The sequence below is a fragment of the Vicia villosa genome, unplaced genomic scaffold, assembly GCF_029867415.1.
Source record: "Vicia villosa cultivar HV-30 ecotype Madison, WI unplaced genomic scaffold, Vvil1.0 ctg.001147F_1_1_1, whole genome shotgun sequence".
Taxonomy (NCBI): domain Eukaryota; kingdom Viridiplantae; phylum Streptophyta; class Magnoliopsida; order Fabales; family Fabaceae; genus Vicia; species Vicia villosa.
In genome coordinates this window covers 194,457-212,827 of record NW_026705503.1, presented here as the reverse complement: position 1 = coordinate 212,827, position 18,371 = coordinate 194,457, and the positions used below count along the sequence as shown (strand labels likewise).

The 18,371-nt window shown below is 33.7% G+C and overlaps 2 protein-coding genes across 2 annotated transcripts; one reads left to right on the top strand and one right to left on the bottom strand.

Annotated features, from left to right (window-relative positions):
- Positions 1-1,927: 1,927 nt before the first annotated feature.
- Positions 1,928-3,327, bottom strand: LOC131633600 (ABC transporter B family member 20-like). Its single transcript, XM_058904302.1, has 2 exons — positions 2,332-3,327; positions 1,928-2,199 (listed from the first exon to the last, which is right to left on the bottom strand). Exons 1-2 carry the CDS (start codon positions 2,461-2,463, stop codon positions 2,101-2,103), a joined length of 231 nt encoding a protein of 76 aa, XP_058760285.1. The 5' UTR covers positions 2,464-3,327; the 3' UTR covers positions 1,928-2,100.
- Positions 3,328-10,275: 6,948 nt separating this feature from the next.
- On the top strand, positions 10,276-12,528 carry LOC131633595 (chloroplastic lipocalin-like). The gene is made up of 5 exons (XM_058904297.1): positions 10,276-10,413; positions 10,513-10,618; positions 11,210-11,443; positions 11,536-11,826; positions 12,025-12,528. Exons 1-5 carry the CDS (start codon positions 10,343-10,345, stop codon positions 12,301-12,303), a joined length of 981 nt encoding a protein of 326 aa, XP_058760280.1. The 5' UTR covers positions 10,276-10,342; the 3' UTR covers positions 12,304-12,528.
- Positions 12,529-18,371: the final 5,843 nt, after the last annotated feature.

Below are 18,371 nucleotides of genomic sequence, written 5' to 3'. Positions count from 1 at the left end.
CAATTTATTAATGTTTCCATTTTTTCATCTTGTTTTCATGTAGTTATAGAGAAACTAATTTTTTCATCTTATTTTTATGCAGTTATGCAAAAAATTATAATTAAAAATCTTAAATATAAAGAAATAATTTTTCAAATCTATAAATAAATAAAACAGATCTATAATAAGAAATAAATAACTATCTTAAATAAAAATTAAATGGTGATACAAATATTAAATTGTTTTAATATAACTATTCGTGGATTCAATTGTTAATTAGTTTTTGCCACAATTATTTCTTGAAACTTCAAATCAATAATATAAATATGAGTTGAAAGTTTATCATTATGTTGAAATGAATAGCCTTAATAACTAATTTAATTGTATAATAGCATTTTTACTCTTATATTTAATTATAATTATGTTCTTTTATTTATATTGGAATATGGAGTTGAACATTTATTTTGGAATGCTTTCACTATGTAGTTAGGGATAAAAGAGCATATTTGAAACTTTGTTCTGGTTATTTGTAAAAATAAAAAATAAATGTACTTACTTAATAGTAGTGGTCTCTAATAACATGAAAAGACATAGAGATAGTTATGTAATAGACATGATTTTGGCTTGCCATATCACAGTACACTAAAACCTATCCTATAGTCTATTCTATAGCTTTTATTTGATTGAACCAAGGCAATAATTATCTCTTTTTGGAAAATTTATTCAAAAATGAATCTCAATTTTTAAGATATGAATTACTTAAAAATATGATATGTGTATATTGTATTAACTTTGGTAAAATTTGCTATAAATGTTCTATTATAGTACTTTTATGACTTTTATTTGATTTCATGCTAAATCAATCAATATATTACTCCCTCCGTTTAATTTTATTTTAAAAAAGCAATATAAAAATGATAATGTTGAATGTAGATATGTTTTAGTGTCAAACATTGTAGTGATTTATTATGATATTGTTAATATTATTAATTATTATTGTAATTATTATTTATTTTGAATATGTGCCATCAAATAAAAAATAAAAAAAGTTTTTGACAGTCTTTTATAACATTAAAAGACCTATGTGATGATGAAAAGGTAAAAGACATAGATAGATGTCATTGATGTGACTTTAGCATGCAATAAACAACACACTATACTAAGACCTATTATATAGTCTATTCTATAAATTTTCTTTGATACAACCAAGACATTAATTATCTCTTTTTATAACATTTTTTTATTTTCAACAAAATTATATATAAATATATATATCATTACAAATTTTATACTCTTAAATGTGAATTAATTATTATTTATATGGATCTCTTTATTTTGCATTTATAAAAAGAAAGACATATTTTAGAAAATAAAAAGATCAATATATTTTGTTTCTTAATTTACAATTCACCATCTTTTATAATTATAGATTATTAGTAACATTAATTTTAGTTTTAAAAATTTCATTAAGTAATAAATAAAGAGATTTGTATATATAGTAATAAATAGAGAACATAATTATAAAGAATATTAATTTTTATTTAATTTTATAATAATAGTCATTAAGTATTATTTAATTTAGTAATGGATAAAGATATTTAAAATTGCTTCCATTATTGTCATCACGATCCTTGCTCCACTCAATATCCAGAGTTCAAAATTGCATCTGATATGCTATGCGTTTCAAACACTCCAAATTGAATCTGATATGCATACTAACATGCTTTAAAAGCACAACTCATATCAAACATGGTTTTACTCATCGGCAAGCATTTAAAAAATGGCAAAGTAAAATCAAACAGAAAGTATATGATGGATAGGAAGTGCACATTCTTCCCTAGAGGAGCATCAACAACATATAAGGAAATGTTTTCTAAAAACTCCAACTTAGCTATAGAGTACATATTTCTAAGAACTACTGTGAAGGTTGTGTTGTGTGAATCATGACTTTCTATAGAAACACAAAATGGTCTATAGTAAAAACAAAATAAAGCACAATCTTACATTAGCATCCAAATTAAAGTTGCCGAAGCGGAGAGCGACATAGTTTAACGCTGAGCGGGAAGATGGAGGTACGATGTTCCTTGGCATAAGCATTTCCACAAATATTTCTAACAAACATTATATGCTGTTAATATTTCTAACTGCATCTCTAAGAACTAAAGATGCTCTTCGGTGCACTTCCTGTATGCCCCTTGAAAAACCAGCAAGCCACAATTTCTGCAAATGATAAAAGCAAATTAACAAAATTAGCCAACATCACTCAACAAAATAAGAAGATTTGCTTTTAATTCCAATCAGGGAAAGCATAAGATGCCACATCGACTAATTAATCAAATTAAGAACAATCACCTGACTAAACAAATCATCATAAGTAGACATAAGACTGCTTTGTCCAACAGCAGCACAAGCCTTGCCAAAAGGTGTACCAGATACTGCAGTGCCTACAAAATCACCTGGATTGCTTTCAACAACCAACAACATTTTATTTTAGGAAAATTTGGGAATACATAACAGCAACATAACCGCAACAGATCTACAACACATAACAACAATAACATCATTATCATAAAATGAAAAATATTTAAGGTTTTCATCAGCTTCATTACTGGAAAAACACAAGACAAAGACACCATTACATGTTTTCACGAAAATAGGCATGAGAGGAAAGCTACAAATAAAACAAAAACTCAGATTTAAATTTATACGAATTAGAAAAGAGAGCAACATCTCTTCATCATCACTCAGTATCAACAAAAAAATTCCAGATCTGAAGAAGAAGAACTTATCTGAAACGAAAACTATAAAAATGATATTAGTGATGTTGAATATATAAAATGAAATGGCTGAAAAAACATTGAACAACAATATTATAGTTAAACAAAACTGATACATTAAGAGGAAGAGGAAAAAAACATATAGTGCCATTGATGTCTTTATCATCTTGAATGATGAAGCAAGTATAGAAAGATGAAGCAAAGGTAGATGAAACAACAAATCCAAACCTGAAACAATAAACACTAAATTAGAAGAAATTACAAAAAAACTTTAACGAAATTTTTGGGTTTTTAACATAAAAATCAAAACTTTAATGGATGTAGTTAAGAAAAAAGAAGAAGTCGTAGTGGTAATCAAGGAGAAGAAGAAGAAAGGCGAAGATATATTAGAGGAAGGAGGAGGGAGGAAGGTGGAAGATGAAGTTTGCTGAGAAATGAGGAAGGAGGAAAGTGGAAGAAGAAGATAATAGACAGATTAAGATTGGAGAGGCATGGGAAAGAGGAAGCTGCAATGATAAGACAGGTTGAGTAAAGCAAATAGTAACTCTGGGTTTGCAAGAAAGATATAAAATGAAATAGCTTTGGTTTTCTTGCAAGTAAGATGAGTTAGTGGGAGGTAGCATAGAAAGAGCAAGAATTGCAAAGACCCCATCCACGTGGCTCACCATATAAGCAAAGGGGCATTCTGGTCCTTTCCAGAACATCAAACTTTCTTATATTGTAGATAGAAGTGACAAATGGATTGCGAAAAAATTGGAACTAAGTGCGACATATATATTTAAAGTGTGGATCTAAAATCCTACTCCCTCGTTTCAAAATAAATATCGTTTAAAATTTTTATATATAAATTAAAAAATATAATGATATTGTTATAAAATATTTTACTTACAGTCTTTTACCAAATTAAACTTATTAATATATTGAAAATTGTGTATAATAATTAAAAGATGCAATTGTAAAAATACCAATCACTTTTATATTGAAAAGTGAGAATGATACTCATTTTAAAATAAAATTTTTCTTCTAAAATAACACATATTTTAAAACAGAAGAAATAAGGTGAGATGTGAGAAGAATGTGGGTGCTACTTTTTTTAAGATTAAAAATAGAAAATAATTATATCACTAATAATTGCATTTACAAAAATTCAAAAATACAAAAAAAAACACACCAAAATATTAAAAGGTATTATTAATTTAAAGGGTCTTGCTAACGAGTGTCCTCAGAGCACTCTTTAAGCATACTAAATAAAGAAAATATTCTTTATAAACGTTATGATTTTAATTTCCAGTACATTTTTATTGAATGCCCGTATTTTTAAAAAAACTTACTACTTTAATCACTTAAAAAGTACCCCAAATGCACTAGTTAGCATTTCCCTAATTTAAAATTTTGATCTGACTCAAAAAGTGCGGGTAAAGAGAGAAGTTTTTTGCCAACTTAATAAATAAAGTCATACAAAATAAAACCATGAACCTAACCAAAATAGTTTTTTTAAATGTATTTCAAAAGAAATTAATGGTTTTAAAATGATTTTATTAATGTTAATTATAGGTCAGGGTTTAGATAATGAAAGAAAAGTGTTCTCACCAAACAGTTACGGTATGTAACCAACTGCCATTCATTGCCAATTTATTACTAAATTGAAAGCAAATGGTGTGTTTGTATCAAAGTTACAACAAACACTTTTTAGAAACTAAAGTTAGGATTATAATTCCTCTTTTTCTTTAAAAGCTTATTAACAACAAGTCACTATGATTTTAGACTTTTAGTAACGTGTTAGTGTTAGTTATTGGTGCTCACAACACGTGTTGAGAAAGGGGAGAGAATGATGGCAACCACAAGAAATGTAATTGAGTGATGGGGTCTTTAACAATATAGTTTTGTGTTATTTAATCGCGGAGGTTTGGTAAGGTTTCCAAATGGGTTTTAAAAAGTTGTCAAAACTCAAAATTGTCTTTCTAAAATTTTATTCTACTTTTTCACTTTTTTGGGGTCTATTATATGATGCGTGTATTCTACTTGAATTACTTTCCATGGGTTTTATACAATCAAATGACACCTAAACTTAATAAAATGAAACCATCGATAACTCTTTACGGTATATTTATATAATAAAATTTACAGTTTAATTGAAAATTAATATCATATAAATTATATCTTTAAAATTTAACATCAATAAAAAATTATTAGATATGTTAAATAAAATGATCAAATTTAACGGTTTTGTTGAAGTTTGTAAGATGTTAGTTTTTATGCATTTCGTTGACATATCAAATGATTTCCGATTAATGTTAAATTTATAGGTCAAGATCAAATGACACCAATGTGATAAACTTAGTAACATGACACCTCTGATAACTCTTTACACCATATCCCTATAACAAAACCCACCGTTAGATTGAAATACATTATCATGTAGATCATATCTATAAAATTTAACATCAATCGAAAATCATTTGATATGGCAACGATATGCATAAAAACTAAAGTCTTACAAAACTTCAACAAAATCGTTAATTTTGATTATTCTCTTTAACGTATCAAATAATTTTCGATTGGTGTTAAATTATATATACAGGGGCGGATATAAACATTATATATTGGTGTGGCTGAAAATGAAAAGTATGTGCTAAACTATATTCAAAATGAGAAAAAAAAATTGTTTAACTTTTTTTTTTAATATTGAAAGGGAAAAGTGATTGCTGAAAATTATAGAACCTCAAGATTGTGGTGGAAACCAATTCTAGTAGATAAGCTTGGTGATTAGTTCTTCATTCCGACAGTATACAAAACAATTTTTTATCGTGAATAGTAAGACGTGCTAACAGTAGCGGATCCCAGCCTTTTTGACAAAATAAGGGTTACAATTGTTAATTTCTCTAAGAACATTTTTTTCTATAAAAGTTACACGCAGTCGTTTAACCATTGATCATTAATTCGAAAATTTGTGTTTCTTAGATAAAATGATGTCATTTTGATAATATTTATAAAAAATAAAATTTAAATAAAAGTATATTTGTTCTAAATTTATTTGGAACAATTTTCCCTCCTTAGAATTAAATTTATTAGACAAATTAATTTTTTGTTCAATTTATGTTGCAATTAGATTTTTGTTCAAAATTTATTAGGATTTATATTTTGTACTATTTTATTGTGTGCGATGACAATATTTAAAACATGATATTTTTAAATTTTGAAATTTTGTAGGTGTTGTGATATTTTTTAGAGACCAATTCAATTGATTGATCGGTTTAATAACTAATTCAATATTTTTTAGAGACCAATTCAATATTGAACCAGTGACTCAATATCCTCCCTTATCTAATGACTGAATCGATTTCTAGAACATTGAGTAAGAGAAAGAATTGTCACGAGAGAGGAAACAAGTGAAATGATAATATTTTTTTTTTAATAACTATCCAAATATTTTTTCTATTAACTAAGTTAGTGGATATATTTATATATAATATATAAAGAGTTGAAAAACTGGTGTGGTTATAGCCACATCATGCCACCATATAGATCCGCCCATGTATATATATGATCTATATGGTAATAGTCTCCAATTCAATGGTGAATTTTTTTCATACAGATCTGCGGTAAAGAGTTATCGGATGTGTCATAGTATTAAAATTGACACCTTAATGTCATTTGATCTTGACCCATATATATATATATATATATATATATATATATATATATATATATATATATATATATATATATATATATATATATATATTACGTCTGATATTTTATAAATATATATATATATATATATATATATATATATATATATATCATATAATTAATTATTTAAATAATACTATTTTATATTAGAACTAGATTTGATAGGAAAGTATGGATATAGAGTCTACTATAGTTATTTGGAGCTTTCATAAAGTTTTGTAAGACATTAATTTGTATGCATCTTATTGACATGTTAAATGATTTTCGATTGATGTTAAATTTTATAGACATGATCTACATAATAATATCTTTAAATTCAACGGTGCATTTTTTCATACGGATATGCTATAAAGAGTTATCAGATGTGTCATAATATTAAGTTTGACATCTTTCTCTCTAAATATGAGAAATGATTGATAATTATGTGCATGTAGAACGATGTTGGATGCAATCCACCGTCAGATTGACCTGGACGACTGACAACACATTCTCGAGAGGGATTATATGTTTGATAGCAAATAGTCTACTTGTTCGGCACCAAATTCTTCATTGCATCGTCATTTGGTCTTTGCCTCTTTGGGCCTTATGGCAGTCTAAAATAGGTGTCTCCAAGCCCATGTTTTTGCTTTGCAAGACGAGAGTTTGTGACACGTATATTTACTCGACCACATAATCCATGAACATGAAGGTCTTTGATGAGACATCGTCGCTCTTGAGAACAAGAGCAATAAATTATTGGACTTGAGATTTCATGCACAAGAGGGAGGTAATGAATTGTGTGGTTTGAAAAAAAGTGGTTTTGAAATATTTTGTGAAATAATATCACAGTTTGAAAACATTTTTTGAAAAACTTAGCAGCAAAAAAATAAAAGGCAGAACATAAATTTCATAAATTTAAAAGAGTTAAGGGAAAAAGAAGAAGAACACCAAGAATTATACAAGTTCAGTCAAAAACAACTTAGTCATGTCCCCAAGAATTGATTTGGAGAGTTTCCAATAAACGTTGACGACTTTTAGTAGGAAAGACTCACTAACCCCCTTTATGCAAGGAAATGATAGTTGATCTTCAATCAAATAAAACAAGATAATAGATATGACCGTTTGTGTATTTTCTTCTAGATGATCTCAGGAGTGAAGTGGCCAATCTTCCTTTCCAACGGTGGATTGAAGCGATTAGTCTTTTTTCCGTAAACAAGAACCTTAAAGATATTATTCTTCAAACTTCTCAAGCCTTGAGCTCAAATCCTTGGTTTTACACGGGATAACCAATAACCTATGAAATTTTAACACCGCACTGACCTCGAACCTATGAAGCTTTTAATACATGGCTAAGCTTCAACCTAACTTGGTTTTAATACCGGGCTGATCAAGAACCTAGGAGATTTTATCACGGGATGATCTCCAACCCAAACTAGGACTGAATCATACAATCCCAAACCAAAGCTTTTACAAGTTTACCTTCTAACTCAAACAAATCCCTAAATAGATAATATTCAATCAAGAAGTGTACAAAAGATTCTCTTAGTGAATTTACAATTCTACATTTCCATAATTACAAATATATCATCACTTACAAAAGGACGTTTTTCATAAAAGCACTTGGGCAAAAACATTAGTGAGAGAAAGTTAAAGAAAAGTTTAGACCAAGAGAATGAGAGTTGAGAGTGTCAAAACCCGATTCTGAATGAAATGAAATGAGAAAAAGACATCTATTTATAGGCTAGAAGTTGGCTCAAAAAGGAGTTTACATTAAATGCATTTTATGATAGTCTAATCGGTTATCACCTTTTCATAATCTATTAGATGTTTCAAAAATAACCATCTGTAATTTTTTAAAATGAAGGAAAATATATCTAGCTGCTGCACATAATTAATTTGCTCTCCTAATTGCTTGTGACTCAATTTTGAACTAATCTAACCGATTAGACAAAAGCTCTAACCGACTAGATAAGTTAAAATTTTGCCTTTTGCAATTTTGACAGTTCCTAATTCATCTGTCACAACTTCAAGATGTTTTTGAAGGTATTTTCTTTGGTAAAAACATTTGTGTGTGTGTGCGTGTGTTTTAGCCATGTGCTTTTATGATAAAGCCCTTATGCTTTACAAATAGTTTCTCTCACGACTAAATTAGGAGGTACCATAGTACTTCAAGACTTTGCCAGATACTTTCTCTTTTGTGGACATGTGCTTGAGTAGCTTGATATGAGACTTTAGGTTGTATTTTATTTAAGTGCCATCATCGGATAGTCAAGTCCATCAAACCTTAATGATAGGGATTGCATCTTTATCTGCTTAACCTTTCATGCTTAACTTATCATAATACATTAGTTGTCATCATCAAAAGTAGATGTCCTTTTTTAAAAGCATATCACTTGTAAAACAAGTTTCCACATAAATTTCTTTCTTGTAAGGGGTAACATTTCGTTAGGAGTGACTGACACGTCTCCATACACTGGGCAGTAATGACGTTTGCCATTCTTTAGAGTACTAATGTACTTTTTGAATTGTTCTTCAAGGAGATATCTATCGTTGGTGGTGTGGAGTGACTGTACAATCCTTATCAACTAAGTAGGTATAAAGGGCTCATGAAACTCCATTTTACTTTTTCTGATGTTATCAACCTGGAAAAAAATTCTTCATCATTCTTCTTTAAGAGCGTCATTGTCTCAGCGTTGGATCAAGTACATGTGCATAATTGTTTGTTGGCATTGCTATTTCATGTTTAATTGTTCCTTCCTTTATAATTTGTTATTTTGATAATATTATGCATTTTTGATTGATTCTAATATATGACATTTTAATCTTACTACATGAGAAGCATCTTACATCAATGTATTTTTTTTTAAAATGTCAAAGTTTACTACCTAAACGTGATTATGGGAGTATACTTATATTTTTACGGAGAAGCTTCTGCAAACTAAATTATTACAAAATGAGGGGTAACTAAATACGAATAGATGAAATATATATGGGATTACTACATAGACATATCTTCAATATCATTTATGATAAAATGAAGGTGTGTCTTTCTTCAAACTAAATTATTACAAAATGAGGGGTAACTAAATACGAATAGATGAAAGATATATGAGATTACTACATAGACATATCTTCAATATCATTTATGGTAAAATGAAGGTGTGTCTCACTTACGCATGCAATTTTTAATTTACATAGAGTGGCTCTCACCACCATAGGTGGAAGAAATAGTACCCTAGAATACTCAAGAATAAGTGATAAATTGGGCCTTGAAAGCCCAAGCATACAAAACATGTCTCAACAAAGACTAGTATTGCCTAATGCCTATACACTACTAATTCTTTTGCACACCTACTCTCCAAAATAAGTTTGTGTTAAATAACTTTTCGTTCTTATAACTATATAGTTTTTTTTTTGATTTTTTTATTAAAAAATATCTTTAAATAATAATAGTCCTTCAAATAAATTTTTTTGGTGACAAACATTTAGTTTCAATATTGAAAATAAGATAAAAAGTGAGATTTTATAGAGGGACTAAATATATAAAATAACATATTTATAAAAACTAAAAACTTAATTCAATACAAACATTTGATTCTTATAAATATTTAATATTTTATTTTTACTTCTTTTATACATTGTCATGTGTATAACCTTTAACAAACTTGTTAGAAAAATAATTTGGAAAACTTGAATATTTTATAAAAAAAGAGAAGGATTTGGATAGCAAAAAGGGATGGTGTAGATAGCATTATCTTTTCAGAAACAAAATTGTTCACAACGAGACAGGCCCGGTTTCATAGATGGGACCGTTGGAAGATGATGATGTTTCAAGAAGATCTTTTGTGTTGGAAACTAGAAGAGTAGAAAGATCTTCACAATGTGTAACAGTACAGAATTGATAAAACAAAGTCATGGTAGAGATTTTCCTAAGATCATCACCTCATCTACTACTTCACTCTACTTCATATCCTCCCATTCATAGGTAACAAATCCAACCTTCTCTTTTTCATTTCTACCATCAATTATTATTGTAATATTGTTGTTTTTTTTTTATATTTTTTTTTCTTGTTCATATTGGAAGAAAAACATCATTGAAGTGTTCACTGAATGTACCAAGTAAGGTTCTGAGTAAGCATGTCTTATCTGGCCTTGCTGCTTCTTTGATATTTATCTCTCCAGCTAATCAGGTTTGTATTGTATTGCATAGCTCAACAATGTTACTATTTCATATTTTGGATATTGTATACATATTTTATAGATATAGATATAGTGGTGCTTAATGCTTTATCATTTTTTATGGTTACAAAATCACACTGACAGTCTAGAAACCTTTGCGCACAATTGCTGAGACTGCTGCGTGCCAAGAGTTGAGTCGAACCCAGGACCTCTGGTTAAGAGGGAAGAGATTCTTTACCATCTCATCTAAGTGCTATCAGATAAAACTCGCTAGTTATTTTAGTTTATAATGAATCAATTTATTAGTTAATATTCCGAGGGAGGCGTCAAACCTTCATACTCAAGGTTCAGACCCTTTAGTCCCTTAGCCTCAACCGAGGGCAAAATCTCCGGTATACCAAAAATTCTCATGTTGCTTGGAAAACGAGTGCAAGGGCAACACCCAAACTCCTCAATCCAACGAGATGCCTTTACTAAAACAAAACCATGAGGGGTTTCCACACTCAAAATGGACACTCAAATTTTACTTATGTTTCATCCCGGAGAAAGTAGAAATTTTGCATTCCCTCTTTAAATTCTTACCATCTTATTTTCATCAACAGTCTGTAGCAGAAGATCTATCTTCTCATCAACAAAACATATGCCAGCTTGCCAATGCCAGTGAAAATGCTGTTAACTCACCATTCGAGAATGATTCCAATGAAAATCTAATGATGATGAAAGGTATGTCAGCCAAGAATTTCGACCCTGTCAGATATTCCGGAAGATGGTTCGAAGTTGCTTCGCTCAAGCGTGGTTTCGCTGGGCAAGGCCAAGAAGACTGTCATTGCACTCAGGCAGGTCAATGCTAAAATACATAAAGTCAATTTTCTTTGTAGCCATCGATAAGCTTCGTGATAATAATTTCTGTATATAAATGACATTTCAGGGTGTGTATACATTCGACAAAGAAGCACCGGCGATCCAAGTGGATACCTTCTGTGTTCATGGGAGTCCTAATGGTTATATAACCGGCATTAGGGGAAGGGTACAATGTCTTTCACTAGAAGATATGAAGAAAAATGAATCAAAGCTTGAAATGCAAGAAATGATCAGAGAAAAATGTTATCTCCGATTTCCTACGTTGCCGTTCATTCCCAAGTTGCCTTATGATGTGATTGCTACTGATTATGACAATTTCGCACTTGTTTCTGGAGCTAAGGACACAGGTTTTGTTCAGGTATGAAAAAGTATAGCACATATCAGAGTGTCTGGCATATGTTAGTGTCTGACACCGACACATGTTTTTATATTCAGTTACTTTCATTTTCTTAAATGATTATCTCTGTGTGTGTGTCAGTGTTGTGTTCTTGTCTGTATCGATATTTCATAGTAATACTTACAACTAGAATTCGTTTTCCATTGATCGATATCACAGATATACTCAAGAACACCTAACCCCGGAACTGAATTTATTGAGAAATACAAAGCTACCCTAGCAAATTATGGATATGATCCAAGCACAATTAAAGATACACCCCAAGATTGTGAAGGAATGACCGATAGTAAACTGACAGCGATGATGTCGATGCCAGGGATGCAGCAGGCACTAACAAACCAGTTTCCTGATCTTGAACTGAAGGGCAATATTGCATTTGATCCACTCACAAGTGTTTTTGAAACTTTGAAGAAGCTTGTTGAACTTTATTTTAAGTAGTTTCATCATGTTGTATTTTTTTTTTTTTTGGTTTTTAGTCAACCAGTTCCGATTCACAATATCGACTAATCTGATTTCGTGGTTCAGATGGACGACTCATGTTACTTCTTTTCACTATCACCATTTCATGCTCTTCATGTTTCTTCTTCAACATATGCTTTAAAGTGTCTTGCATATGCATTTTTATCAAAATATTCTATTGAATTCTGAAGGTGGTCGAATTCATGTCATCTTTTTAAGTCCAATTTTCAATTTGAAAAAAGTTATTGAAATGTCAAACTTTTCTATATATGATATTTGTACCATTTATTTCCAATTTTGTTGGAAGTTCAAATGATGATTATTACTTGATTGGTAAGTAACCAAACAATTTAAGTGTAGTAATGTATTTTAATTCTTCAAATATCTTACGTTAAAAACATTTTTAGTAGATGTCATTGGTGCTCTTATTCATGTTGGTATCAAGTGAGAATGTGATGTCAAAGCACTTGAAGAAGATGAGTAACATACATTATAAAAAATTTAATTACATTTTTTATTGTTTTTAACTCATTACTATAAGGGCCTGTTTAACTTTAGAAAAATAGATTTTTTATTTGAATTTTCAAAAATGATTTTTATAAAGGTTTTTTCTTTAGCCACTTCGGAGATAAACTTCCGAAAACACCTTTGTTCAGATTTTGGGGGGTTTCGGAAATGAACTTCCGAATTATGCAGAAACTGGTTTTTTTTTATGTTTTTCACAGTCTCGTATTTTTAATTAAAGTAAATAGGGAAATAAAATAAATGACATATAAACAGAAAAAACTAATATGATAAAAAAAGTAATATATACAAGCCGATCCAAATCCAAATAAAAATAGTGTGCTAAAGATACAATCCGAAAACAAAAAATAAATAAACCCGACCACTACTGGGTGTGCCTAACCCTCTCACCCTGGGCCCTCCTCTGCCGCCTGTATGCCGCCGCACGGCCCGCATCAGTGACGATCATCTCCATCACGGCGACTGCCTCTGGACCGCCCTGATGAACGACACCTCGATCCAACGCGTCCCGCCCAAGCATCTCTATCCGCTGGCAGATCGGAAGGAGATCAATGGCGTGGTCATCCTCGGCCTGCTGGTTCTCCAGGATCTCCTCGTGTGCTGGCATAGGAGCGCCGGGAGCGTCGGGTGTCAGCAGAGGATGAGACACCCGGTAGAACCATGTGACGGAACCCTACACACTGTGCCAGTCCTGAGTGACCCGCATGAGACGGTACTCCTCCGGTACCACATGATGCTCCCAATCGTCCCACATGGCAGTGAGCTGCACTCTGGTCACTGTGTCGGGAGCAGCCTCGAAGGGTGACCTGGGTATCATCTGCACGAATCCGAACTGCCGCATGCACCGTTCAGGGAGATACCGGACCATGATGGTAGTCCCGCATGCCAACCAGCCAGAATATAGAGATATGCCGTCAAAGGGGACAATCTGAGTGTAGTCGTTGAACGGCCTCCAGGTGATGTCGTCGTGCATCGTGCGGTCCAGGTACCCACGGTATGGTCCCACCGCATTGTTCCCCCTATGGAGAACGTATCTGGCGGCCCTGGGCATGGCGTCAACGTACGCAGGATCGATGTGGAAACCGTGGATGCGGGAGAAGTAGGAGATGATCCAGCTCTGAAACATAAATAAATACGAAACATAAGTAAATACGAAACACACATATGAAACATAAATAAATACGAAACAATTAAAATGAAACGTACCGTGAGTAGTGTGCAGGATCCAACCAACTGCCTCGTCCTCCAGTTGGAGGCCTCATTCAGCTTCTGGTAGAGGTATGCCAGAGTAGCTGCCTCCCAGTTCCACTGGTGAACGGTATCCAGGTCCATGAAGTAGAGGAGGTAGGTCACGTCGACGTACCTTGCACTCTTGTCCATAAAGCATGCAGCGCCTACCACATGCATGTACCATCACCGGAGAGCGCAGCCGCGGTGATACTGTGTGAATAGATCGTCACCCGCGGCTTCGGCATCGGCCGCCGCGTCCAGGTGGTGCTCGAAATAGCGGCTCAGTGTGGTGAACCGGATATGAGGCCCAGATGTCGTGGCGCACTCAAAGTCAGCAACTTCGGGCTCCATGCCCAAATAGAGCGCCATCCACTGACTGGCCTCGACCCTCTGGATCCGGGAGTGGGTCAACAGTGGCCCCCTGATGGGCAGGTGGAGAAGACACTGCACATCATGCAAGGTGATCGTCATCTCCCCAACCGGCAAGTGGAAAGAAGACGTCTCCTTGTGCCAGCGCTCCACAAATGCCCCCTGCATGTCGTGGCTGATGGTGGTGTACCCCGTCATGCAGAGCCCGCTAAGCCCTGAACCTCGCACCGCGTCGTTAAACCACTCAGCTGCTGGTTTAAACAGACTGAAAATCTTTCGGGTATGGTTCACCATTTTCAAAGGCTCTCTCTCCTATTACAAAAAAAAAAATAAAAGCATATGTTAAATAGACCGTTAAGAAAATATCGAATAAACGTCTAAATTATAAACAGTTAAATTTTAAAAAATACCTCTCCCTCCCAGATACGCCTAGCGACGTGGTCGCGGTAGGATATCAGCACGGAAGTGTTAATGGGCCCTCCTAGGTAGCTGTCCTCTTGCTCATCCTCCTCCCCAGGTGGAGGGTCAACATCCGGTACCCCCTTCGGCTCAAGGTATGGCACTGCCACCTCCTCCTCCTCCTCTTCCTCTCGCTAGCGGGAAGAAGATACCCGAGCCAGCCGACTCCTAGATCCAGATGAAGAGGTACCCTCTCCCACGTCCACGGGAACTCGCACACGGCGTCCCCGGCCCTGCCCCCGTCCCTGGGTCGACGCCAGCTGCGCCGCCTGTTGCACCCCAAAATTTGCCAACATATTTATTCCTAATTGGCTTGTACTTCTCATTTCATATGCATCCTCCATTAGGGCATCAACATAACATCATGCATCCTTAATCAATAACTTTGCATTGGATCAAGGATCTTGGAAGCTAGGGTTTTATATGGTCATTGTGGGTTTCTTTCTCCTAAAGCTACAAGGTTTTCCTCTATGAAGATTCACCAAGGGCAAGAGGAATATGGTTTTTATATGTAGTGTCTGCAATCATTAATTCGACTGAGATTCATCGGATTTTATGTCGATATGTTCTTATGCGCTTCAATTCTTATCTTCTTCAAGAATTCCTCAAGGCATTACTGTTGTGGTGGTTTGAAATACAAGGGCAATGGCAAGAGGTTAACCTGTTCATTTATTGCAGGTTAATTAAGATTTCGAGAATTAATGATTCAAGACTTGTCGTTGAGATTTGGAAGTGAAGGTTTATTAAGTGGACTTGAGATTATTCATTAAAACTTGAAAAGGATTTGCGTAGATAAATAAAAAAGAGAGTAATCGGAACTGCTTGGTATTCCCGTTACAAGACTAAGGCGTGCATGATTACTCATAAAAAAAAATTGTTAAGCATTGGTGCAATTCTATTCAAATTCATTCAACCATTCGTTCAAGATCCATACATTTTTCTGCTCATTATCATTCAAATTTAAAGCCTAAGTCATGTAAACAACAATCATCATTCAAGTGTTTGTATCATACTATCAAATTCCAATTCATACACCCATTCAAAATATTCATTACAAAATGTCCAAGTTCAAGGGTTCTACATAATTCATCAAGAGAAAACCCTTTACAAAGTTCAAAAACCAATTTCAAAACACAAATTCATTACATCATTCGATTCAACTGATATCCACATTATCCAAATTACATCTCAATGAATTGAATTTCTAAGCCCAAGCCGTTCCAAGTCAATAACCAGAAATATTATAAAGAAACAAGAAAGCTAATGATTTTCCTAAGACCACTTCAAAAAGGTCTACATTGTTCCCCACTTGGTGTCCATCCTTCTTCATGTCCAAATACCCCTGCCACATTCAAGTTCAACATCAGCACCATATACCCCTGCCACATTCAAGTTCAGCATCAGTAAAAAGAAAAAGGAACTAATTATAAATCCTGCATAGTTAAAAAAAACCTGCACAATTCCACTAAACCCAAACAGCCCCATTCATCAACATCCATTCAAATTAGCATTCCCTAGCTGTTTTAACTAGCTATTAACAGACAAAAAAAAAACAGAAATATACCTAGCTGCTTCTAACAGCTTCAAGTCAGCTGCAACATGTCGAAGCATCCCGGCATAATTCCATCCCTGCCAAGGGAAGTCCATTCAAACCAGCATGCCATTTCATCTTCCTACACTCGCCAATTTAAGATCAGTCAGCAGCAAACAGTGACAATCCAACATTTGTAGATGTTATCTTCCAAGTTCTGCATAGTACGAGAAAACCCGCATCAGGTCATAAAAGAATGAAAATGTATCCTCTAACGGTAGCATATTCGGTTCAGAAAGATAATCAGCTCAGCCTAGCAAATCACATGAATCACACAATAGAAATAGAATTTCCAGGATAGAACCAAAAAAAAATGGAACAAGAAGAAGCTTAGAGAAATATGCAAATATTGTTAGATTTCTTGCATTCTGTTTACGCAAGCAAAAAGTTGATGAGTTGAAGGAGGTGCAAACCGATCTCCAGTTCATAAAGGAGGACATTGGTGCTGTCGAGAAACATAGAATGGACTTGTATCATGCTCGGGACAGGCGCTCGGTTAAATTGCGGATGCTTGATGATTCTGCTGGAAGAAAATTACGGCATCCATCAATGGACGTGAATAGCAGTGACCTCGCATCTAGTCCTTTAATTCTTCGAGGAGGTTTGTCTTCTGGGAGCCATACTAAGAAAAATGATGGAAAGTCACAAATCAGCTCTGCATAGAAAGTAAATTCATTCAGACCAATATACCATCCATTCGAGTTTCAAATTCTTTTACATAACGACACCCAACTTCTAACTACCAAAAAAATCAGTTCATAACAGAATTCCTGAACTCTAACTAACTCTTAACCACCAACAGAAATAACAAATTTCTAACCAATCCTAACTACCTCATAACAACCTAACAGAATTTCTAACTTCCATAACAGACATATAACAGAAAAGAGAAGAGATCAAAAGAGAGGAATCAGAACTAACTTTCAGAATCGATTTCCCCCACCTATATATTCTCTTCTCCACCTTCATTCAAGGGTTCCCACCGTTTTTTTGCTCACTTTCTCTTCACTTCCTCCACCATCTTCAACTTCTCTCACCATTCTCCTTCACCACTCTGTTTCCATTCCTGCCATCATCGTTCTTCCATCTTCTTCACCATTCATTCATCATCATCTTCAACCACACACACCTTCATAATCTTCATCACCACTACATCAATTCTTCCCTCTTCCCCGACCTTCATACTTCAACCTTCTTCTTCATTCTCAGAGCGATCTCGAACTCTCCTAACTGATCCACAAAATCGCAACTTGTAATCTCCCTTTTCGTCTCTTCAACATCATCATCAATTCATCTTCATTCTTCAGTCTTTACACTCTCTGCAAAGAATCAACAACAAGAACCATTCACAGTTCGTAACAGAGGATCTAAAAAGTCTGAAGAAAAGGAGGAGAAAGGAAATCGTAACAGAAAAAAAACTCACCTTCATCTTTCTCTCTTCTTCATCATCTTCAATTCACCACCATAACAGAAAATCGCCAACTCTTTCGCATCACGTGAATCATCATCAACCTCATCATCGTCGCGAATCCGGAGATAGAAGCAAAGGTGAATCGAAGAAGATGAGAGAAGACCGTTGATAGACGAAGAGAGGCCGAGATAGAAACGCTGTTCTCATTGGCGAGGATTAGCGGCGGCATTCGGAGCTTTAACTGGATTTCGATCGGAGAAGAAGAAGGAGATCGCGTCGCCGCCGTTCGCGTGAGAGGGAGAAGAACGTTGGGAGCTGATAGGTCACAACCAGGTGAACCCTAATCCCTCTTTCTTAGGTTATTTAATTGGAAATTGCATAAACATGGTTTATTTGAGTTTAATTAGCATCAATGAGCATTTAACCGAGGTTAATTTAATTGATGAACCATAAAGTAGGATT

What these genes read in the sequence shown, in the direction of transcription:
- LOC131633595 (XM_058904297.1), top strand. Translation starts at nt 10,343, where the DNA reads ATGGTAGAGATTTTCCTAAGATCATCACCTCATCTACTACTTCACTCT. An exon ending in TCATATCCTCCCATTCATAG is followed by an intron (nt 10,414 to 10,512) that starts GTAACAAATCCA and finishes TCATATTGGAAG; the next exon opens with AAAAACATCATTGAAGTGTT. An exon ending in AGGACACAGGTTTTGTTCAG is followed by an intron (nt 11,827 to 12,024) that starts GTATGAAAAAGT and finishes TCGATATCACAG; the next exon opens with ATATACTCAAGAACACCTAA.
- LOC131633600 (XM_058904302.1), bottom strand. Translation starts at nt 2,463, where the DNA reads ATGTTGTTGGTTGTTGAAAGCAATCCAGGTGATTTTGTAGGCACTGCA. An exon ending in ATGATGATTTGTTTAGTCAG is followed by an intron (nt 2,200 to 2,331) that starts GTGATTGTTCTT and finishes TATCATTTGCAG; the next exon opens with AAATTGTGGCTTGCTGGTTT.